Source organism: Saccostrea cucullata, unplaced genomic scaffold, assembly GCF_032062105.1.
Source record: "Saccostrea cucullata isolate Sc308-1 unplaced genomic scaffold, CSIRO_AGI_Scuc_v1 ctg1694, whole genome shotgun sequence".
In the NCBI taxonomy this organism is placed as follows: Eukaryota; Metazoa; Mollusca; class Bivalvia; order Ostreida; family Ostreidae; genus Saccostrea; species Saccostrea cuccullata.
Window position 1 is genome coordinate 74,424 of NW_026924209.1, and position 25,164 is coordinate 99,587.

A 25,164-nucleotide genomic window follows, 5' to 3' on the forward strand; every position below is an offset into this window, starting at 1 on the left:
GTTTAAACATTTAATTGTCCCCACCCAAACATACATGTAACAATGATTGCTAAACACTATATATATATATATATTTGAATTATTTCTTTTTTTATGTGTAAAAGCGTTTAAGAAAAGAGTTTTTCTATGATATTTTCAGGGTTCAGTATTTTATACCATTTTACACAAATTCTATGGATAACAGATCATGTAGATTGTTTGTATCGATCACTTTTCATTATCTTTGTTTTATGATCTAATTTCATGAATATAATTTTTTTTTCCTTCAATTTTTCGACTTTTCTATTAAGATATGTAATTCAAAGAACGTAATTTCAACAATAAACATTACGGAAAATTATTGTTACACATTTTGACACTAATTTTTTGTTGTAGTTATGACTCAAAATGATATAAAGGCAACAATTTTGATATCATGGGTATAATTTACTAAAGATTGTTTTCAACGCTAAATATGAAGTTTCAAATCGCATACTATTTAAATGTCTGGTATTGTGAAGATTTTTTAATTGCCTGATGTGACATACGATTAACATTTCCTGAATGAATGAAGCCCCACCTACCTAACATTGTCCTTAATTCTAAAGATGAATCAATTTTCTGTCCTTTCTGACGGGTGGGGTTTTAAAGTATCCTTCTCTTTACTTCTTCATCGTTCATTTTTTTGTACAATAAGTTTTATGTTTTACGTTTTTTATGTTTTGCAGTCAGTTTAAAAGCTCCAAACTGAGATTGAAGGCAAGCATTATACATGTATAGGTTCACACATCTAGGGCACATTTGTCGTTATAGTATTTGCATGAGTGAATTTTTATGTGGTAATGACATTCTTTCTATGAGCTTGTATACTTGCAAAAGAAATAACTATTCTTTCTTAAGCTAACCTTTCATTTATAATCGTAGTCACAACTTCGTTGTCAATGATTTCCCGTAGACATGCGTGTCTATACACTGTTTACATACATCCTTCATTAATATTCATGTAAACACAAAATTATTAATTGCAGATATTGCTTCATTGTTTGTTATTAGTATGAAATCTTTAGTAAAATTTTGTGAAAAATATCATTTTTTATTACACCACTTGTGTCTCAAATCATGTAATCATTTCGTTTCACACAAAAATCGGCGTTTTTAAATTCATTTTTTTTTATCTCCTAGTATATTACTAAAGGTTTATTTAACTTACCAAAACGTCATAAAATGTATCATTGATATATGGAATCAACCCTGCATACACGTGTAGTTAAGGCTGTATAAGCAAAGGTCCTATGACACAACAGAAACCAGATCACTCACTGCTCAGTTAGTTTAAATGCTTACCACAGGTCTAAAGTTACCGGCATTAAATGGAATTCCACCCCGGGGTAAACATGAGGTTAACATTTTAAAAGAAACGTAATGGAAATAGACCATAAAACAAATTAATACACATTATATTAAACAGTATACTGTAATTAAAGAACAAGGCCACTAAGGGCCTTTTTTCCTCCATGTGGATTTCCGAACAGTTGAAACCGCTCAATTTCTTGCTCACTATAGATGACAATGTAATGTTCTCTCTAGTCTATGCGCTATGACATCATTAAATGCATCATTTTCCTTATGCCCCTTCAATTCCATTAAAATAGCGAAAAGTTGATACATGTTGTTCATTACGCAGCGCAGTTTAGGCTACAGTAAGGTTGCGTTGTCTATTTATGTTTACTATGATGTCACTCAAAAATAAGTAGGTCTTCAAATTACCAAAAAGTAAAACCATTTGCTATTTCAAACTGCTGGATAGATCTAGATTACATAGTATATTACAATAACGTGAAGTATCGCCGTTTTTCTGAGCCCACACAAATACGTATGATGACTTAAAAAAAAAAGGTTTTCGTTTCAAAGTTCGGATTTTTGATTTTTAAAAATAAAAAAAGCTCTATATTGTACATTTTTTACAGAAAAAAGGAGGAAATCATGAGATTTATGGAAAAAATGACACGTCATAAGGAAAAGCGTGAGACATAATTAAAAATGGCATCAACATTCTTAACAAGTACTCAACAAAACTTTGTCCGTCTGGCGATAGCCGTGGTAGACAAAATAAAATTACCAATGAAAGATGTTCTTAAAATTTACATTAAGCCTTGTGACCTATACAGTGAAATTTGCCTTTGCCATGCACTATTACAAGGAAAATACAAACTAAGTGAGGAACAGAAAGATTTATGTTATGTATCGCCTCCTGATATCCCTGATTATGCCAAATTCGATGTAACTTTGTTATATAAACTCATACAGAACCTGTGTAAAAAAGTAGTAACAACAAAGGGATGGGGAAACGAACCGGAAAGTGGTGATAATCTCATCGGCGATGACATCGAACGCCTCAGGCGAATCCGAAACGAAATTTATGGTCATCTGGAATCTTCTAGTATTCCTGATGTTATGTTTGAATCGCGCTGGGAAGAGTTAGAAAATATTATGAAAAGGTTGTATGGGTTCGTGAAGTCCAATCCGGGCTCTAATCCAACAAATTACGAGAGAGAACTTGCAGATACCAAGATGTGTAATTCTGGTTATTATCATATGGAACATTACAAGTTACTGCTTCAAGGAACATTGAGGCTTCTTGATCAGGCTCCAAATGAAGGTGAGTCTCTTTGTACATGTAAGGTATGTCGCTATACAAGTTTTGTCTTATAGAGAATATATGACAGGTCATCAAAGATGTGTTATAAAAGTCATATCAGTATATATTCGTGAACATTTTTTGTTCTTTATATCCTATTGCATGTAAGTCTATCCCTTCTTGGTTTCAAAAATAGTTATTAAATCATTGATAAATTTTTCAAGTTTTCAATGTTTTTAAACATTTAACTAAGATTAAATAGAGTAGACAAAAATCCCTTTCCTTTTCACTATAATATTCTAGGAAAATTAAATTTCAAAGAATCTTCTTAAGATAACAAATATTTTAGAAAAAGGTTTGCCACATCAAAATGCTTTCATAATGCTCCACACAAATATCTTTCTGTAATATGTTCGAAATGTATCAATCTTGGAGAATCATTCTAGAAAATTGAATCTTAATCCATCTTATGAAATGTACAAACTAATTTCTTTAGAGTTACCAACAATTGCTATTAGAGGACAAACAACAATCATGTGTGGGGAAACAGCATGCATCGAAGCTGACGTAGGGCAAACATCAAAACCTAACTGGCATATCACTTGGCACAGAGTAAGAGGGGGTCTTTCAGAGAGGCTAGATATCAATGCAGAGAAATACCAAGAAAGCACGAGTATGCGGCTCGTGATATCAAATGCATCAATGAAAGACCACGGTGACTACCAGGCAATGCTATCAGGGGGACATACAAGTGGACAGCAAATAAATATAGCCAGTAATATATTGACCCTGAAAATCATTGGAGGTATTATTTTAATACTGTTCAAATTTAACAGGAAAAAACAATTTAATCAAAGGGACCTCGAATTCTTAACGTATGACTTAACAGAATAATTATTATACATTCTTATTATGCCCTTGTAACCGAAGATTAGGAGGTATCCTGGGTATCCTAGTTACAGGTTAAAACAACAACTTTTGATACTAATTGGCTATTGTTTACAGCTTGTCTGTCATAAAAATTTCATATAGAGAAAGTACGGTGTGCAAATGGGTCATTCTAAATTCATTTTGAATTCAAATTTAAATTTAGTCGATTTCCCAACTTTCCCCTGAGTGAATTTTTCTAAACTTTTATATGTGAGTAACTAATAGCTTATCTACAAATCTGCATTAAAATTTATACTATTGCAATTAGTTCTCATTTTTCAGTAGAATGACTATTCTACATGGCCCCTGGGTTAGGGGTTCTGGTGTTAGGGCGGGTATAAATAGATTACATTATTTCTTTGAAAATCTTCTCCTCTGCTCCTTGGTATTAAACTAATTAACCAAGTACATAGTTATGATGACCAAGTGTGCCTCTTTGACAATTGTGAATTTCATGGCCCCTGGGTCAGGGGTTCTGGTGTTAAGGTGGGGCTCTATTGATTATATAAGGAAAATGCATTAATTCTTTAAACAAATGTTAAAAATCGTCTTCTTTACTCCTGGGTATTCAACAAAATAACTAAGAATATATAATTATGATGAGCAAGAGTGATTCTTCCAAAATTGTGAATTTTATTACCCCTGAGTTGGGGGTTGTGGTGTTAGGGGGCTTTGATCATATAGTAAATAGGCATTAATTCCTTCAAAAATCATTCTCCTCTGATCCTGGGTATTAATGAATTAATCTACTCAGTAGCTATTATCAACAAGAGTGCTTCAACCATGTGTATGAATTGGATGGTCCCTGGGTCAGGGGTTTTGGTGAAAGGGGTGGGTGGGTTAATTATATAATGAAAAAACATTAATTCTTTAAAAATGTTCTTCTTTGCTCCTTAGTATTAGACAAACTAACTAAGTATATAGTTAGGAAGGATGCCTCTTCCAAAATCGTCAATTTCATGGCCCCTGGGTCAGGTGTTTTGGTGTAAGAGCGGGGCTCTAAATGCCTTTAATGATTATCTACTGAAAATGCATGAATTCTTTGAAAATATTTTTTCTTTGCTACTGGGTATTATGCCAATGATCTAAGTATATATATTTATGATGAAGAAAGGTGCATCTAGCAAAATAGTTAATTTCATGCCCCCTGGGTCAGGGGTGTTGAGGGGGGGGGGGTTACATAGTCTGAATGTAAATTAATGTTTTGAAATCTGCTCTTTGATATTAATAAATCATTCATGATGAAATAAAATTTTTAAATATGTGGTTCCTGTGGGGTCGGGTGCACAACTGGTTACAAAATGGAAATGCATTTTCTCTTTGTTTCTCTTATCTACCTCTGGGTATAAAGTAACTAGAGTGAGCATGCTAAGTGTATTCATTATGATAAGCAATGGTGCCTCTTTCAAAATTGTGAATTTCATGTCCTCTGGTTTTAAAACTCAAACCAAACTCCATTGTTTGAAAGTTGTTACATGATACTCAGGTGACCTATAAGGCCCGTGGGCCTCTTGTTATTATCTTAAAGATATTATTTTGACAATAGAAAAAAATTAAAAATTTCACAATTATTATAAATGCAAATGATTATGTGACAGTAGAAAGAAACTTAGCCTTATTTTTTTTTAATTCTGTTCAGCCAGCCGAAGCAGATTTTCATTTGTGTATAATAGTGTGTTTTTTTTTTTCAAGAATAATCACAAATAAATAATAATATATTTTTCAAAATATTGAATGAATTAACCATTACAGAGCAACCAGTTCTTCAAAAAATTGAAGTTACCTCGGAAAACAGCAATATTATTCTTCATTACAAGTATGAAGTCTCAAAGGACTGTCCAAAAGTAGATCGCATTACGTGGACCAAAGATGGCGAAATTATGAGTATAGATAACAAAAAATATGTAGGTGGGGATCTAAGCCAGAACTTTCTTACTATAACTTCTACATCTATTCAGGACATTGGAGAGTATACTTGTACAATAGCCAATGCAGTTGGTGCTGTTTCCGAGTCACTGATCCTAGGTTTGTTATATTAAGTATCCTCTTAGTTCAAACATTCAAATAATTATACGTCAGACTTGCACTAATGTTAATGTTAGCCTCATTATTGCTTTCTATAAGACAAATGCAATATAAATATATGCATAAATGTATTTATAGATGTACCAAAAGTCACACTTTTAGTGAAACCAGTTTGTTACGGGAATAACACCGAGATGAAATCAGTTATATCATCTTGTCCACCAGCGGTAAGGGCGATATGGGAGAAGAGCAATGACGCTGTTATCTTCAAAGCCATCAACGTTGAAGAACAGAAGTATTTTGGTAGTACAGTAGATCCAAATAACCCTGTACTCAAGGTGACAAGAGCAAAGTTCGATGATAAATTGTATTACCGACTTCGTATATGGAATAGCATTGGAGAGGGTGTCAGTGAATCGGTTCTTCTTGATGTGACAGGACGTAAGTCGAAATATTACTTCAATCAGCCACTAAATAACTTTGATGACAATTTTGTTTTTAAGTCCCCAAAAATAGCTTGTAGCGCCTTCGAGCGGAAAATGGCTGTGATTTTGAGATTGCCAAGAATGCCTTTGAAAAACCTATTATGATTTTTAAAAAAAAAATTGTAGAATTCATTATCAGGGAGGAAGTTTGCTAAACATACTGCAAAAGTAACAATCATCAATTTTCTTAAATTTGTATGTTTTGTTACGTAAAGAAAATTATAGCAACCCAATGACTAGTTTTTTTTATCAGTTTATTGAAACATTTATATAACTGGGGATCGAAGTATAAAACCGAAAACGTACTGAAGTCTATGATCATGCTCAAGTAGGGCGTAAGCACAGTGTAACCCTTAAGAACGTAACTAAAAGCGTGCTAAGATTTGAAAATCTTAGCAAAACTTATACGGCCAGCAGAGTTAACTTACATTGTATTAAGAAGCAGTAAATTTGAAATTCTTGAAGTTAAGCATTTCTTTGCTCCTAATAAGCATTAAAGAAATTAAAAAATATATATATTGTATATAAGTTCCAGCTTTTCAGGAAAGGGGGGGGGGGGTATATTGATTACCGATTCTAATAGCGCACTCAAGATAGCATATTTGTTCATATACTTGGACTTTTTTTCAATTTTTGAGATACATTAAAAATGAAATAAAATATATAATATACTTATGAAAATCTATTAGGATCAATCTATGGCGAAAAAAAATTAAAAGGCCTTTTGAATAAGTGTAATGACGCGAGAAAAAAGTGTTCAGAAAATAATCATAGATTGATCCAAATAGGCTTTAAAACGACATGTATATAGAGTTTGGGAAAAGTAATCATGAATTACATGTATTATATTGGCTGTAAAATTGTGAGATATGATAGAATTTAACAAACAAATAAATTGTTGATAAGTTAGGAAATGATGACTTAAAAGCTAAGAAAGAGCATTTCGCGTATTGAAACACGATGGGCGCAATGCACAGAGAGAGAGAGAGAGAGAGAGAGAGAGAGAGAGATAAATCCATTACGAGCCTAGATGCACAAAATTATTATTACTTCTTTTTAAAACTAGCTACCAAAGTACAGTTTTAAGGATATCCGATCCTCAGCCAGGATGGATAACTCCAAAACTTAATATTGAATTTGAAATGCATCAAAATAAAGATAAAAAATGAATTTTTTTATGCCACAGTTTTCATTTTATTCATCTTTATTAGATTCAAGGTTTTGGGAAGTCTTAGAAAAAGATCTTATAAAAGTTGACATTTGACCCCTATAAAAGTAAAACAAATTAGTACAGTTTTAGAAAAAAAAAGATTTTCTTGAATCCAGTCTTAGATACCAATGCTTTTTACCTAATTTTGTGGATTCAGAGATACTTTTATGAGTAGTTTTGATTACTTAATTGCTAAGTTTATAAACCTTAGGATCGGACTACCTTAATTGATTAAATTTTTAAAATTCAAAACAATACCAAAATAAATTTAAAATATACTTGAATGATTTTGAGTTGTTTGAATAAATATTTTGTTTCAACCATATCAAAACATTATGTTATGATTGGAGGCTGCTCCTATTCTGTATTCTGACGTCGCATTTTCTGTCAATCTTTGACAAATATTTCCTTTTTTAATTTTAGTATAACTCTGTTTGATTTCCTTAATCTGATTTTGCCACTTTCTTACAAATCAAATATTTTAGCATTGATTTGGAATCTTCGTTTCACAACAGCCAATCAGAGTCTTTATCTTCTGTTTTCAGACCCTCCAAACATAACTAACAGCCATGAAACCAGGGTAGACAGCCGTTCTGTGTTACTGAAATGCGATGTATTTCTTTATGACCAGTCTCCACCACTAACTAAAATAGAATGGCAGAAAGATGGGGATGAAATAGACATAAGCGGAAGTGAAGGAAAGTATACCGGCGGAACACTTCATGATCCATCATTAGTCATTCACAATGTCAACAAATTTGATGCTGGATCATATCAGTGCAAGGTCTCCAATAAAGTTGGATCAACGTTTGGAAATGTGATTTTACTCGGTATGATGCTGATATAATACCATATTCATAGATCTCATCACATTTCATCTTATCCCAATTAAACGTATGTGTTTAAGTGAGACGACTTTTTTCTTAGGAAAAGGTAACTAGGAATGTATAAAAAGTGACTGTACCCGAGACTATTTAATCAAGATTTCCATACAATTCATGCCTACTGGTTAAACAGATGACATTATCGCAGAAAGGTTACATTTGCATTGTTTTTGGTTTGTTTGCTTGAAAGCAGATGTCCTCATATATTACTATGGTAATGCGAGTAATATACAATTACTTCCGTAAAACCTCCCTTGCTTCCGTCAGTAAATCCGATTATAGTTAAACTTTGAAAAATTATCAGATCACTCTATGTGAATGGAATACGTATAGCATTGTACGATTTCCGACATAGCTAGCAACAGGTATTTTTGTGTTTAAAGTCATGAATGGTTTTTAGCTCACCTGAGCCGAAGGCTCAAGTGAGCTTTTCTGATCAAAATTTGTCCGTTGTCTGTCGTCGTTGTCGTTGTTGGCGTTGTTGTCGTTGTCGTCGTAAACTTTTCACATTTTCATCTTCTTCTCAAGAACCATTGGGCCAATTTCAACCAAACTTGGCACACAGTATCCTTGGACGAAGGGGATTCAAGTTTTCTTCAAATGAAGGGCCACGCCCTTTTCCAAGGGGAGATAAACATGAATTTGTTAAAAATTAATGGCATTTTTAAAAAATCTTCTTCTCCAGAACCGCTGGGCCAGGAAAGATGAAACTCATGTGGAAGCATCCTCAGGTAGAGTAGATTCAAGTTTGTTCAAATCATAACCCCCGGGGCAAGGGTGGGGCCAAAATGGCCGACCCAAGTTTTACATAGGAATATATAGGAAAAATCTTTAAAAATCTTCTTCTCCAGAACCACTGGGCTAGGAAAGATGAAACTCATCTGGAATCATCCTTAGGTAGTGTAGATTCAAGTTTGTTCAAATCATGACCCCCGGGGCAAGGGTGGGGCCAAAATGGCCGACCCAGGTTTTACATAGGAATATATAGGAAAAATCTTTAAAAATCTTCTTCTCCAGAACCACTGGGCTAGGAAAGATGAAACTCATGTGGAAGCATCCTCAGGTAGTGTAGATTCAAATTTGTTCAAATCATGACCCCCGGGGCAAGGTTGGGGCCAAAATGGCCGACCAAAGTTTTACATAGGAATATATAGGAAAAATCTTTAAAAATCTTCTTCTCCAGAACCACTGGGCTAGGAAAGATGAAACTCATGTGGAAGCATCCTCAGGTAGTGTAGATTCAAGTTTGTACAAATCATGACCCCCGGGGCAAGGGTAGGGCCAAAATGGCCGACCCAAGTTTTACATAGGAATATATAGGAAAAATCTTTAAAAATCTTCTTCTCCAGAACCACTGGGCTAGGAAAGATGAAACCCATGTGGAATCATCCTCAGGTAGTGTAGATTCAAGTTTGTTCAAATCATGACCCCCGGGGCAAAGATGGGGCCAAAATGGCCGACCCTAGTTTTACATAGGAATATATAGGAAAAATCTTTTAAAATCTTCTCCTCCAGAACCACTGGGCTAGGAAAGATGAAACTCATGTGGAATCATCCTTAGGTAGTGTAGATTCAAGTTTGTTCAAATCATGACCCCCGGGGCAAGGGTGGGGCCAAAATGGCCGACCCAAGTTTTACATACGGATATATAGGGAAACATTTTTAAAATCTTCTTTTCAAGTACTTCAAAGCTATGATTAGTGATGCTCGGGGTATTTATATGGAATCATCCTCAGGTAGTGTAGATTTTAGTTTGTTCAAATGATGAACTCCTGGAAGGGGGGGGGGGAGTAAATTCAAGCCCGATGTGCTCAGGTGAGCGCTGTGGCCCCTGGGCCTCTTGTTTAAATATGGAATGATTCTGAAAACAAATACATATAGCTATCAAGATAATTAAAACATTTGAAGAGTCAAGGATGCTTCAAGTAATTTGATATGATTCATATTATCCGAGTTTTGTAATATCTTCTGGAGAAAATTTCTTAAAAAAAATTATGTTTTGCATGCCTCATTGACCTGCCATGCCAATGATTGTCGTCATCAAGCAAACGAAATAATTCATAGCCAATTGAGTTTTGGATAAATGACCTAAATTCTTTTAAGGAAATATGAGTCAACCTTTAACTTAATGGTAAATTGTATTCGATAACAAGGTGAATGTAATAACTGTTGCATTTGCAAAATGACGAAGAAATGCATTTGGTTATTCATTTTCATAATTTATTTTATCAAAATAGGGTTCCCTAATATTGAAATAGAGAAGCAAAACAACAAAATTGGAGAAAAATATTTATTCGCAGCGTTATTAAAATCTATTCCGGAACCAATACATGCCAAGTGGAGCATAAAAAGCGATGACAACGACAGTTTTACACCTATAGATATCAATAGTGCAGCGTACAAAGGAACATCAAACAATGTCCCTAAGCCTGTGTTGTGTCTCAAACAGATGCCATTACAAAATCAACAATTCCAAATTGAGGTTCAGAACTTTATTGGAACTACTGTAAAAGAGATACCAGGTGTGTTTAACCAAATTATTGTAGATTTAATAAATATGAATTTTACTGTTCTCAGATCATATTATTGTTGAAGATTTGAAGAATTTTCTTCTCAATAACCTTCCACTTAAAAAAAAATAATGCCTGATAAATCTTCTTTATAAATTTGTGAGCAGTTTTTTTTTTTCAATGAGCATTGAATAAATTGCATTGCGGAATTTGACTATGCTGAAAAATGAATTGTAATATATAGTTTTGAAGTTAAAGATTCTTATTGAACTTTTCTGAAGAGCTGACGAGTGACATCCCTTTAATTGTATTTTATTTTGCTCAATGTTACATATAGAAATAAAAGAAATTAAACTTATCATTACATGATCTATTTTGGATAAGTTTAAATAATCATATTTAATAAGGATGATGTAGTTTTATCTGAGAACATGTAAATTATTTGTTGGAATGTGTTGGAATATTTTGAGATATGTTTTGTTTATATTTTGAATTGCTAAAAATACCCCCGGTAACTGACAAAAAGGTTGATAAATTAATTGTTGCAGAAAGAAATGTTTAAACACATCACTGTGGTTAATAATTTGTTTTAAATTTATTGTACGGAAGAAAGAATTGATATTTTGTAGATATAGGAAGATTGTGTGCACCCAAAAAGACGCCGGATACAAAAGGTAGGGAAAAGGAATCATTATAACATAGGTGTACATAGAACACTTTTACAGAATAATAAAAAAAAATTGTATCAAGAAGATTAATCATTCTTGATAAACAAGTAATATTGGAAAATATTTTATGTGTTAAATTTGTGCAACAGATCATTTCCTGAAACTTCTTTCATAAGAAAGTAGGAAAGGAGGAGCAAAATCAATTTAGCTAAACTGATTCCGTGGCTTCATTGAACTTACTAATCAAAATGTGTTCGTTGCTGTCTTTCTCGTTGTTTTTATTATCGTAAACTTTCTACAATTTCACCCTCTCGAGAAGCACTGATTCTTTAGGGTAGAATTGAATCACAGAAGGGGATCAAAATTCATCACTAAAATTTAAATTTAAAAAAATGGTGAAAAAGCTTCTTTTTCAACAAAAAAGGCAATGATATTCAGGACAGGTTATACAAACCAATTTTCATTTAAAAATATATAATTACATAAAAGAAAAAAAGCATAGAATCATGAAGGATAATTTTATTTCAATGTTATATTCATAGATTTTATTTCAATAAATTATGAAAATTTTAGAGAGTTAAAATTTGTTAATATTTTGAAAGTATAATATATACATTTTAACAATAAAATTAAGTTAAAAATATATACCAAACTATATCCAATTTTCGCTTGTTTTACTTGTTCTTAAAGCAAGAACTTAGATACGGCCAATACCAAAATATTGCGCCGACAAACAGTCTAGGATCCAAATAGAGTACTTTTACAAATTTAAGAAATTTTACACGGTATTTTACATGTATATGATGTAAATGACGTTCAAAATATTTTTTTATAAAACAGTACGGTCATGATAAGGAATATTAATAAGAACATATACACAAGAAGGTAATGCCCAGGGCATAGTCGACAACAAGAAATTTAGTTTTTACGGGAAAAACATTATTTGTTTATAAAAAAATCATATGAAAATAGACTTGTCACACTATTCTTTCAACTATTCACTTAGCTATACGTTAAGAATGTAATTATTAATTTAATTTGTTTTAAAAATAATTATGAATGAAACTAATTCTTAGAGAAGTTAGGATTTTTATATTTATTTTATATGAGTTGCAACTAAGAAGACCTACGAAATTGTTCCTGAAGTTTGACCTCAAGACCTTTACCTAGATAGAAGTGAATACTGTAAAATCAAATGAGGGCAAATTTTCGTGGTTTTAGTAAAAACTCTTGGTGATATCGTGGATGAAGAATTGTTCAGTACATGTTGTTACATATTTGACAATTTATATTTCGTGGTGGGCATGAATTTGTGGGTCTCTTCATACCTCGAAAGAACGAAAATTAAACCCCACGAAAATTTGTGATTTTTCAGTAATATGTCTTATCTATAGCACTTAAAAAGACAGGGGTCCTTACAAAACATACTCATAACCACTAAAAATTATTTTTCCGGATATTATCAAATTCATGAGCTTGACTATTCTGTAAAAAAAAAACATTGTTTGTGGCTTTTGCATGTACAGTTAAGAGATCAGGATTTCGCATTTTAATTGTACCTGACACTTGCAATAAAACTTCCCTATCTACCAACATTCTCCAAGCTTATGCATTTATTTCAGATTTCCTATAAATCAAACAAACAATATGGATGTTATTTTGCTTGCTTGATATGGCGCGTTTGGTCGCAGTGATCAATTTTATGGGGTAACTACAGGGCTGCCCACCAATCAAGAATCAATAGAACAAATGTGACGAACCAAATCGGGCGGATCATGCACTGGGTAGGTCATACAAGTGCATGAACGTCACCAATAAAAAAAATCAATCAAATTCAACCAATTAACTATTAATCGATTGGTCAAACAATCAATTAAAATATCGATTAAATCAATAAACAGTGGAAGTGGAATAAGCGCAAAAGTATGTGTTGCACTCGTCCAACTGTGTTGAGGTGCGACGGAATACGCAAACACTAAGAATTTCAACCATAATAAAGCTGAAGTGGACGCTATCCCCAACAGGCAATATTCATGGTATAGGTAAAACAGAGACCTCATCACCGCAACATCGGTTGATTGGACGCTGTACCACACAGGCTCTCTTCGCAGAATACGCAATCATACAGAATTCACTAATGCAACACAAGTTGATGAAAGAGCTAGACCAAGCAGGACACTATTAAGGGAATATTGGTGCGCACGATTTTCACTGCAACATAGGCTTTTGCAGATGCATGACCAAGCATAATGACATTACAAGAACAACAGTATTTGTTCTAAAACAAGAGTAGGGTGGGTGGGAAAAATTAAAACATTGCAACAATTCAACTTCCTAAACTTTTCCATGACCTTACCGTTTTATCGATTCATTAAGAAAGGAAGATGAGGAAACGATTAAATATTAGACTATATAGGAATGGCCCTAAATTATCCGGAATGAAATGTTGTGAATAAGGGTGAATATAATATTATATATATGAAAAGACTTAAAATATCGGGAATGGAGGGACATAGGGTTACTAAAATAAACTCACTTATCTGAGACCAGGCTCGTATAAGTGGTGTTGTTTTAATATCAATTAAGTCATTTAATATATATTCTTAGCTACAAATATTGAGAAAATATTAACTCAATTCTTAAGGTCCAATCAAAGCGTATGCCATACACTATTTGCAGAATTTGCGAAGCAACACTATCAGGGTAAAACAAATGTTTTTATTCACATGCCATAAAAACTAACACAAATAAAAAAAAATTGTAAAAGTCATCTTTTTTCTATAAAATTAATTAGCAAATACATATACATACGTGTCTATCCACCATAATTGAATACTAAACACAAACATAATAGAACGTAAATGCACAATGACACCGACCTTTTTGTTACAGAAAGTTTATTAATAAATACTGTTTAGAAAAAACTTCACTACATCTGATGAGTACTGTATGGTAAGCAAATTCAGACCACATTATATGAGAAAGGTTTAAATAAAAGAAGATTCTGGTAAGACTGGGAATGCAGTGAACAATTAAAGTATTGAAAAAACTGAAAGCTGGGTTTTAATTGCTCGAGTTTATTGTCTGATCCGAAAAGAGTACATATTTAATGTTATTCCGTGTTGCCATTGATTTTTAACAGAGTTTGTATAATTATGATTTAAAAAATATCCCATTACCAGTAATTAAAATTAACAGCCCAGACCCTAAGATATATTTTGCCTTTAAAAATTCAATAAATAATATTTCCAGGATATTCTCGCATATTTTCTATTCAATATGGATTTTTTCCTCATAGTTTCAAACTTCAGACTCTGGATAATTAAAATAATGCTCATGTGTGCCTTATAGACATTCTTTAAGTTTCAAACCAACAGGTCTTTTATCGCCAAATACATGTAGGAACATTGATACATGTACATTGTCAAGCGACTTTAAGCATGTTAGTTTTTAAATTTCCAATTCACTTTACTATTGATTTACTAAAAATCAAAACAGAAAATAACCTCTAACATAACATCGACGAAAAAGATATGAAACTTGAAACTCTTCAACAATATTTCCCGGTTCGAAAAGCCCGCGCTATTGAAAATACTTGTAGTTCACTTACAATATGTATTCGGTAGCGTATTTGCACAAATTGTTATATCAAGATTATCCCAATAAAGCAAACATCTAAAAATCTTTTTCAGTTAAAATCTCAAGAAAAAATAGTGATAATTAACTTTACCAACGATTAGTATGTTTAAAGTATTTGTTTGAATATCGTCTCGCAGTGGGGCTATTTTGTTAATCGGAAGCGTCTGTTTTGACGCTGTTTTAGTTTTTTTTCTTTACTGTGCTATTTATAGTAAGACAGTCGGTCATTATACCTGTAGTCAGGAATTTGCTTTCAGCAAAGCCAGGCTAAAAACCTGAGTAAAGGCAGGGATCAATGCTCATCGGAATTTTTTAAATAATAAAAAATAAAAACACCGTATATGCTTCTTTATGTGTATTGATTATAGACAAAACTTCATATGTCTGTCTCTATTTCTACTAATAATTTCAAAAGCGTTACTCCTCTCATAAGTTTGGTCTGATTTCAATATATAGATTTTACTATAGACTTAATTTATTACATGGGCTTTTGATTTTGATAATTGAGCATTGCCATGATTACTGAAAATAGAAATTTCTGTGAAATGCTTTTAAAAACGACTATATGACGTCATAATTGAAACTCACCTCGTCACGTCAAACTTGAGTGTAATGATGGGGAGAGTCTCAGTACAGTTAAGGCAACATTTTCTATAAAAACTCACGAAATCCGATACATATAATGTTTAATAGTTTTATTTTTGAGCAAGACACTCTAGTAAAATTAGCTATTTGTTATCTTGAAGAGTATGTCCATCGCTTTTCACATCGGAATTTTGGACATCATGTGACCCCTCAGGTCACGAGGACTCTGATTTTAGGTCAAAAAATGAGATGTCAAATTTAACCAAAAAGTGCAAGGGCAAGGTAAACAAAAAAAATTAACTGCACAATGTTTTATCTTGTCTCTATGTATCTATACTTTCTCAAAAGTGATGCTCATTCAGTTAGTTTTCCGATATAATCAAGTTATTCAGCTAAAACAAACAGTAATGCATTAAAAGTAGGATATTTTCCTAATTTCATCGCGAAATATTAATTAACTAAAGGATTACAAAGAAATGAGGATCACTTTTTGAAAACTATACAATAAAATAAATAATTTAATATAAAAACCTACTTTTTAGATTGTCGCCTTGCCCTTGCACTTTTAGATTAAAAATTTAAATCTTGGAAAGGTCAATTTAATTATAGATTTCAAACGCATCATTGACCCAGCATGGGAGATAACTCTTGAGTTCTTGATATAGTTTGTTTACCTCGTAAAATTTAAATAAATATACATGCGGAGAGGGCTGGACTCTTTTTTCTACTAAATCAAGACGGTATTCATAAAAATCCTTGACATTTCTTTCTATTCAGTGTATTCGTTCTCCATACATTGTATACATTTAATGTCTTTCAAACCTCTTGCATTTCCTCGAAGATGTGTATATATACATGTAGGACACACACATAGGTCGAATATTGCCGATATACATGTATTTATGTAGAACACAAATGGTAAATTAAGATAAAGCATCCATTAATAATTAATTAGATATATATATACCCCTCTGTCAGTACTGTACGCATACACGTCGGAACCGTGGGTGGGGGGGCTTAGGCTCCCTACTTATTTGCAAATATACATAATGTAGGCTTTGGAAATTACTGTTGTCTGTTTGTTTAGCCCCCCCTTTCATTTTGCTTGGGGGGGGGGGGGCTTAAGCTCCCTACTTATTTGCAAATTATATACATGATGTAGGCATTGGAACAGCCATTTTATTTTAAAGGTGTCCGAGGGGCTGGCAGATTTTAAAAATAAATACTTGCAGATCAGTGATCTCCCACTCCCACAGTTTTTGTTGTTTTTTTTTTTTACATTTTTTCTGCTTAGTATACTTTTCAACGGAGAGGAAAATAGATAAATACTCTGTCCTCCATCTAATTGATCAGAAATCAATATTAATCTGTGACAGTCCTTCATTGACATGGAAATGAAAAAATCTGACTTGGAAAAACTCGCCAGAACCCCCTCCCCCTTCCCTCAGAATCAAATGGTGGTCCCATATCCTATTTTGAATCAATTAGGGTGATCTCTTGTCTCCTGTTTTTTAAACAAAACTTTGGATTCGAAAACTATCTTTGTAAATTATCGCCTAAATTTAGAAAAATTCTAATAAAATTTCGCACTACAAATCATCATCTACCAGTAGAAACTGGAAGGTGGTGTGATATACCACTTTCTGAAAGACTTTGTACACTTTGTAGTAAAGGTCAAATTGCTGATGAATTTCACTATATACTAGAATGCAAAGCTTTGGAAAATGAAAGGAGAAAATACCTAGGTAAATATTATTCTACTAGACCGAATATTATTAAATTTACAGAACTTATGTCAACTCAAAACGAACAAATTCTGAAAAAATTATGTATGTTTATTCTAAAAATTTATGACGCTACCTGCTCTCCTTAATATGATACTTACTGTCTGTTTCTCCCTCTTTTTCATTTTTTGTCATTTTGTAACATATTTTGTATTGTATATATGATATTTTTTGTACCTCTGACCAGTTTGTTTAAAATGTATATATGTTTTACTGTACCCCATGTACCAATATTTTGGTTTGGGAGAATAAATTGAACTTGAACTTGAACTTGGTAATATTATTGAAAAATAAATGAACACAATGCACATGCTGGAAATAAGTACCCTCTACACAAAATAGTTTGCAAGTTAAGATTTTCAAATCTTAATAATATATGTAGTCTTTTCAACACATGTACGGTAAATATTATATAATGAAAAAGTCAAATTATCATTTATCTAGAAAATTTATTTAATAAACATTTCTTTTAAAATCCAATGACAGACTAGGAATGCTGGGTAGGTGCAAATTATTTCCTTCACTTCATGTTCTTGTGGATAAAATTCATTCTGAAAATATGAGAAAATAAGGAAATACCATTATTGAAAGTAAATTTTGTTAAAAAAAAATTAAATAAAAAATGAATTGAAACATTTAACATAGAATATATACATGTTTTCAATTCTTCTGCTAGTTTTGTTATCAAAACTTTGTATGGTTTATAGCTAATATTGAGCATACCATTTTCCTTATATGATGGATTAACTTGCTGCCTGAATGAATCCATTAGTCCAACATTTGGGAATAGCTATGCCTACAACACAATATATATGCAGTTATATGCTATAAGATTACTAAATATATATTGTAGAATAAAATGGCATTACATTTGACAAAACAAATTATGCTCACTGTTTACTGTAGTGAATTTATATTATTTATATAACATGTATAAATGGAAAAAAAAATTGTGTTACAAAACTTCTCTGGGAAAGTGCAACCTCTGACATTTACAATAGTTATTGATAGAATATTTTCTAAAAAAAAAAATTGAGTTTTTCCTTTACCAAAATAAAAAAAAACAACAAACAAATAAAATGTATAGCACATGCATAATTTAAAAATGTGAAATGCTCTAGAAATATACATACCCTGTGGGGAAATGATGCATTTTTTTTATTCATTCTTTAAGCCTGAAACTCTTGACAGCTACAATGAGAAAAGAATTATAAAAAATATTTTTAATGTACATGTAAACAAAAAAAATGAATAATTATTTTTTTTTATTAGTTTAGAAATTCTAGAAAATTACAACCATAGATCTGAAGTGGGGGTTCTCTGTTTTCAACAAAATGATACTGATAATTTTTTTTTTAAATTGTGTAGGCCTAGCATATTTTTATGTCAAAAGACATTATTGCTTTTTATGGCCTAGTCAATGGTGAATCATTGACTGAAACACTGAAACATCTCATTTAATTAAGTTTAAATTTGTTTAACTGATGACCTCCATTACTACACATATTGTCTCAAAGAAAATGAGCTAATTGACAGGAACTCAGTACATATTTAGTGCAATTAATTTTTAATAATAATTTAATAGTAATAAAAAGTGTGCAACTTAGTATAGGGAGGGGGGGGGGGGATACACATAAGGCACTGCATTACAGTTTTTCACTGACTGTGATAGATGTAATACATTTAAATGAACACACTCGGGTTTTTTATGTTAACAAAATCATGTCTACATATTGTAGATCTACACATGTACCTACATGTACATATGCGTATACATATCTGGCCTGAAATTACAGTGCAGTGATGGATCTACGGAGCTTGTGTAAATCATCTCAATTATCTGCAGTGCTATCTTCCGAAATAATGTCCTCATATTCTCGTAAATGGGAAAAACAATGCCTTGTCTCTTACTTTATCCCTATTTTATTGTGTGGTTATTGCATTTAAATCCACTGCAAATCTCAGATGATGTCGCCACGTTTTTAGATTCCGTGTCACCGAGTGCAAGCGCTTGGCTGAAGCCGAATGCATTCAAACGACACATTAAAAAGAGAATTATTTTTAAGACATGCTGTTTATATACCAGAAATCACTAATTATTTTCTATTTAAACACGAAGATATTGTTGTTTATTACAAAGTCTTGCAAATATTGGTAAATAGTTATTTTGAGCACCATTTCCTTATATGGATCATTCAGGGCGGAGCAACTGTCATGACGTCAGACCTCATTATGACTTCATTACCATATTTTTTTCATGTGTTGCCTTAACTGTACTGCATTTACATTAACTGTATTTAATCTGCATATAAAGATGCAGAAAGCTAGATTGAAATAAACGTGTTTTCGTCATTTTCTGAAAAATCGTAATATATCCAATAATTTAGATTACTTTACTTTATTACTCTTATTTAAAATCAAGCGTGTTCAAAATACGTACGAAAATATACGCTTGACGTTTACTTTTTTTATACCGTAGATAGAAACAGAATTCAAAAAATGTGTATAAAAAGGCCTGGCACAGGTGATTATTGAGGATTTATTTAATATCTTTTGTAGAAATTTGTAAAGAATTTGTAAGAGGAGTTCCCCTATAACTGAATCTTATTTGGGAAAAATTAATGATGGCTATGTTTTAAAACAGATGAAGATATTGAGCGGAAAATTCCCTCAGATTTGTCGTTAAGTTGAACTTAATGTGAACTTTTTGGTACCAGAGGAATAGTATAACTTTTCCCAAGCACATTATGAGTTCACAAGGATGCAACTATTTTGCGTGACAAAATTTAATAAGAATTTAATTACCTGCGCTGAAGCGATTTCTGTAAATCACTTCAGAACAGTAGAAATTACAGCCACGTGATCAATGAGGTCGTGTGATATCGTAACAAATACATTTATATAGCCTAGAGAACTCTCTTGATGAATTGGGCGTACTTGTGTACATAACTTAGAAATAAAACACAAAACTTTTCAATGCAGTGTTACGTTTAAAATGCATTTAAAGCTCCGGGAAGCCTTAAAAGTACTGTATGATTTTCGTATGAATATTGTGTTAAAACACAATAATTGATATTAAATGAATTGTCAGAAAATTTCAGGCAATGTTTTTTGTTGTTCAAAATTGTCATCTGGAATGACTATATAGAAAACCAATTAGGTTCTCTTTATCTGAATTACATGGGAAATACTTTCTAATGGGTATTAGTGGAAAAAAAAATATATATATATAAGGAATTTCTTCTTTTAAAAAATGCTATGTCCTTGATTTTTTGTTTAGGAAGAGATATACTTACAAAAAAAGGTTTGAAAAAGATGAATCATATTTACCTTACAAAGGCAAGTTATTTACTGTTGACCTGATGAAAAGTACATTTACCAATGAAAATTTAAGCCAACATATTTAATTTATCTGAGGATTGGATATCCTTTAATCAAAGTGATTCGTATGATTTATGTATGCATTCGCAATCTTTTGTGAGCTAAATTGTGCTTTTCTGTTTACATTTTGTCTAAAATCCGATCCTGCGCTTCTCCATTCGTCTTTAAACAATTCACATTTTCAAATCCTTTTCCGGAATCCCTCGGAAAATGGGGCAACGTTTTCCTTTTTTGTAAATTGAAGCGTTTTCTTAATTGTGACCCAGGGGTAAGTTGGATTAAAATGTACCATGGGATTTGTGATATTAATGTTTCATAAAGGAAGATATAGACAAAAACTACTCTATAATCCAAGGAACAACAAAGTAATGTTAGTTATGTTGGTTTTGGTAGCATATACATGTTGTAAAGATTCAATTATTTCAAATGATGATCATGACCTTTGGAATAGTATAATGTCAAAATAGTTGATCAAGTTTTACATGGGAATAAATAGAAACAGATCTTTAAGAATCTTCTTCTTAAGAACAGCAAAACCATGATTAATCATATTGATACAGAAGTAATCTCAGTTAGATTAAATATTATTCCAATCACGATCCCCTCTCCACATGGGTCTTATCAAACAGAAACGCCAAGATTAGTCATATGAATAGAAAAACATACTCACGTAACATTCGAGTTTTTTTTCAAATCATGACCCCGAATGATATTTAGTTCTTCAATTAATACTTTGGGTAGGTTGACCTACTACTAGGGTTCACGTTTTTATATAAGGCTATATAAAAAGAAGATAGTGCCAATTGACTCAATATAGCGTAGCGGATAGTGGTGAAAATATTTCACTTGCGGATACAAGCACCAAATTGTGCATGAAGGTTCCTTGACTATTACTGGAATTAGAAATATCGTTGGCCATTCAAGTTTCGGCCATTTTCAAGATGGACGCCACTTATTTCAAAGTGGCGTCTGTTTTCATATTTTTCCTAATATTTGGAACGTTTCTTGGTAATACTTTTTTTTTAATGAATTAACTTGATATATGATATAATTTGAGCTCCATTTTATATCTACATACACTGAGCATGCACTTAAATACAAACAAAAGCTGTTTTAATGACATAATAGACTTAATCTTCCGAACCGTGCATAGCTGCATAAAGCAATGGAAGGTAATCTGGACCTGAAGGAGATGAAGTTATATTACACCCACATTTAAGTAGTTCTTGAGACTTGACATGATGCAGCAATTGCTGGCAAGATTGCCCGGTGTAGGACCCAATATCTGCAATTTTTTTGTACTTTTGCTACACCTCAACTTGAAGGTTAGTGTAAAGTTCGGCACTTGCAAATTTCCAACCTGCAATTCAGTTCTCCTATTATCCTCTACTAGAGTTGCTATTTAGGAAGGGGATCAGGGCGAGTATCATTTACGTTATTGCCATTGCTGGTTGTACATGATGACAGCAAATTCTTCCAGTGCATTGATTAGAGGTTCTCTCAAATTGTCACAAGGAGTGCTTTAGAATTGGAATATTGCTATGGCGTTCTCAAACATATTTATGGCCTGTTTTGCTGTCTTTTTATCTTTCCAAACAAAGGCCGACACTGTAACACAACCCTTGAATGAATGAAAAATTGATGGTAATGCATTTGATATCGTTTCAGTTATCTAATAACATCATGAATTGGTATCCATCGCAAATCCTCGCCTTTTCAAAATGTCATCCATAACTGATCCACATTTAATTCGGCAGACGTTGGCACGATAAAGATCCTTCACTGCTCGATGGCCCTGAGTGCCTAGGAAAGGTCAAAATTTGAAGCCCTTCACCAGCATACGGTGACGTCTTCGTATGAGTGAAAAATTCTCTAGAGGGACGTTAAACAATATACAATCAATTAATCAATGACCTGCTTCCAAAATAGGCATGAATTGAGATTTAACACCGCACATGTGTATTAAAAAACCATTCTGTGGAAGAGAGAGACTGGGGTATTAGTTTTCATAATCAAAAAATCCTTGTACATCGGATAGCCTACTCTGAAAATAAATAACCTAGAAAAACGGGTGGGTGCAGTCATCTTCAAAATTTGCCATCTTTGACTTTGAAGAATCAGATTTTTGTTAGGGATTAAATAGGCGAAATTTATCCTTTTGAGCAAGCTCATAAAATCTTTATTTTCATCTTCTAAAAGGTCAAGTATAAAAAGTATAATATTTTTGTGAAAATTCATAACTATTTATTATTGTCAGCCTCTGGAGCAATATGAATGACCTTCTGAGCTCTTTTTAATTTTATGTCACCAATTTCCATCATTCATAGTCGTTTAAACTTACCTGTGTGACAAGTCGACCATTTATTGTAAATTGCTTATCTTCCTTGTTGCGTGACGTCATCAGAGACATCGTGAAATAGGATGTGCATGTTTTATTGCTGTGTTTGGAACATTATTGTTTGTTAGAAGTTGCCATGTGGGCTTTTAACTGTAACAATAAATCGGAGCAAGACATATTAAGTATATATTTGAATTCTTACGCACCTGCAATTGAGGAAAATATGGACATTCGATTTCAAAAGAGATGGTCTTGAGCCCAATAAACACGAAACACTATCTATATACTTGTCAAATTTCTAAGTCCCCACTTTAATTTTTTTCAAAAAGTCCAAAACCTTAACATCAATGTACTAGTTGCTTATACTTTTACCTTTAATTTGCAATACTTACATGTACCTGTCAAGACCAAAATAAATGTAATCGAATGTGTAATTACTCGACTGTGACTGTTTTTGTTAAAAAGCATGAAGTTCGAATTCCATATGTTTTTTCAAGTATATTCTTCATATTTTTTACTTCCATCTCTTCTCCATCTTTAATTGATAAAGAAAAACAGAAAAAAAAATTGATTCATATGCGTTCTATATCCCCACAACAATCTGAAAGTGAAGCTGAAATGGCCAAAACTTGTTGTAGTTAACGAGAGTTCTGTTTCCTTTCATTGTATGACTTTATTTTACTTAAAACCTTTATAATTATCGTCCGAAAAACCAACAAAGCATATCTAAATTCCTTCTAAGCATTAGAAATCGCTAGATTATCAACAAACACCACAAAATCATCCTAGAGTTTATCCGGAAAAATCAATAGAAGCGGAACCAGAAGTGCCCTCCCCTCAATGTCAAACTGGAGGGGTGGGATATACATGTAATAATACATTATGTAACTTTAGTTAGCAAGGCACACGCACTTTCGGTAAGCCCCCTTGTCATCCTAATCTCAACCCTAACTAACATGTACGAAAGAAGATAAATCGGAGTTTGAGACAGCTTTTCCAGCAGCAGAATGTAGCTGAACTAGAGAACGACCTACCGGTAGTCTCCACATGGAAAACATTCAATAAAAGAATTTTTCTTAAGTAGTGTTAACTCTTTAAGGAACGGTTGTCGTACGGTGAATTTGTTTGAATGGAGGATAATGCAGTATCTAACGTTGTGATTTTTTAATTCTAGGGTGCCTTTACATTTCTGCATATTGTGTTAAAGTGCTTCAAGTGAGAAAAAATTGTATTGCTACTTTTTTTATCCTGTATACTTATTGAATTAAATGTTAAAATAATTCAATATAAGAGGGGTGTAAGGGAAAAACTTGCCTGGGGAACTAGAAATGTTAACTAGTATATAAGCGACATTTTACATAGACAAGCTAAGGCTACATTTTAATTAATTAATTATAACATTATATCAAGAATTTCTTAGTTTTATTTCAAATTTAAATTGCATTTTTCAATTTCTCAGTTTAGGTATTTATAGCTGCAATACTGTTTTTAGGGGAATTTTTTTTATTCTTGTTACAGTACTCAAAAGATCACAGATCTTGTTTCTGTCCCAGAAAGTTACTCAAGAATGCGGTCATTTACTTCCAGTTGTACCTTTTCTAGAAATATTTATATCAAAATTGTTTCCATTACATATTTATTTAAACAATAAAACATCAGTGTTTGTGCATGCAAGTGATTGTTCCTCAATTTTCTGCCCGCAGTTTTGTTTTCCTCCTGCACTAACGTCTTATTCTCTCTTGTGCTGGCGTATTGACATAGGTACCACAAGAGCATATGTAATTAGAATGTATACTTAAAATGGTTTTGTTTTCTTCTTTCTAATCTAAATTAGGGTAAAATAATTGATATCAAAATATTTTTAGAATGAAAGCGCTATGTGACAAAGATTTTCAGACCTGTATGAAGCAATAAATATCCGTTGAGGGGGACAACAAAGAAATGTTACTTCGAAAGGAGAGGGGGGAGGCAAATAAAACTTACTTGTTACGCATAAATTAAAAAGGATCCAGGCAAATGTTAAGTTACCACAGGTGCTTAGGGACGGGGAAAATTCATACCCTATGACACAAAAACAGAACCTTCTCTTTTAGTTACAGTTTGTATAA

The 25,164-nt window shown here is 32.5% G+C and overlaps 2 protein-coding genes across 4 annotated transcripts in view; both read left to right on the plus strand.

Annotated features, from left to right (window-relative positions):
- Positions 1 to 25,164, plus strand: part of LOC134265961 (uncharacterized) — a 73,795-nt gene that overhangs the window by 25,769 nt on the left and 22,862 nt on the right. The window lies entirely within an intron of this gene.
- The window catches only part of LOC134265957 (uncharacterized), a 30,003-nt gene that overhangs the window by 358 nt on the left and 4,481 nt on the right, over positions 1 to 25,164 (plus strand). Inside the window, exons 2-8 of the mRNA XM_062748155.1 lie at positions 1,947 to 2,638; positions 3,114 to 3,422; positions 5,300 to 5,572; positions 5,711 to 6,013; positions 7,813 to 8,097; positions 10,389 to 10,673; positions 11,291 to 11,335. Coding sequence (XP_062604139.1) covers positions 2,020 to 2,638; positions 3,114 to 3,422; positions 5,300 to 5,572; positions 5,711 to 6,013; positions 7,813 to 8,097; positions 10,389 to 10,673; positions 11,291 to 11,335 — 2,119 coding nt within the window. The 5' untranslated portion in view covers positions 1,947 to 2,019. The remainder of the gene's footprint in view (positions 1 to 1,946; positions 2,639 to 3,113; positions 3,423 to 5,299; positions 5,573 to 5,710; positions 6,014 to 7,812; positions 8,098 to 10,388; positions 10,674 to 11,290; positions 11,336 to 25,164) is intronic.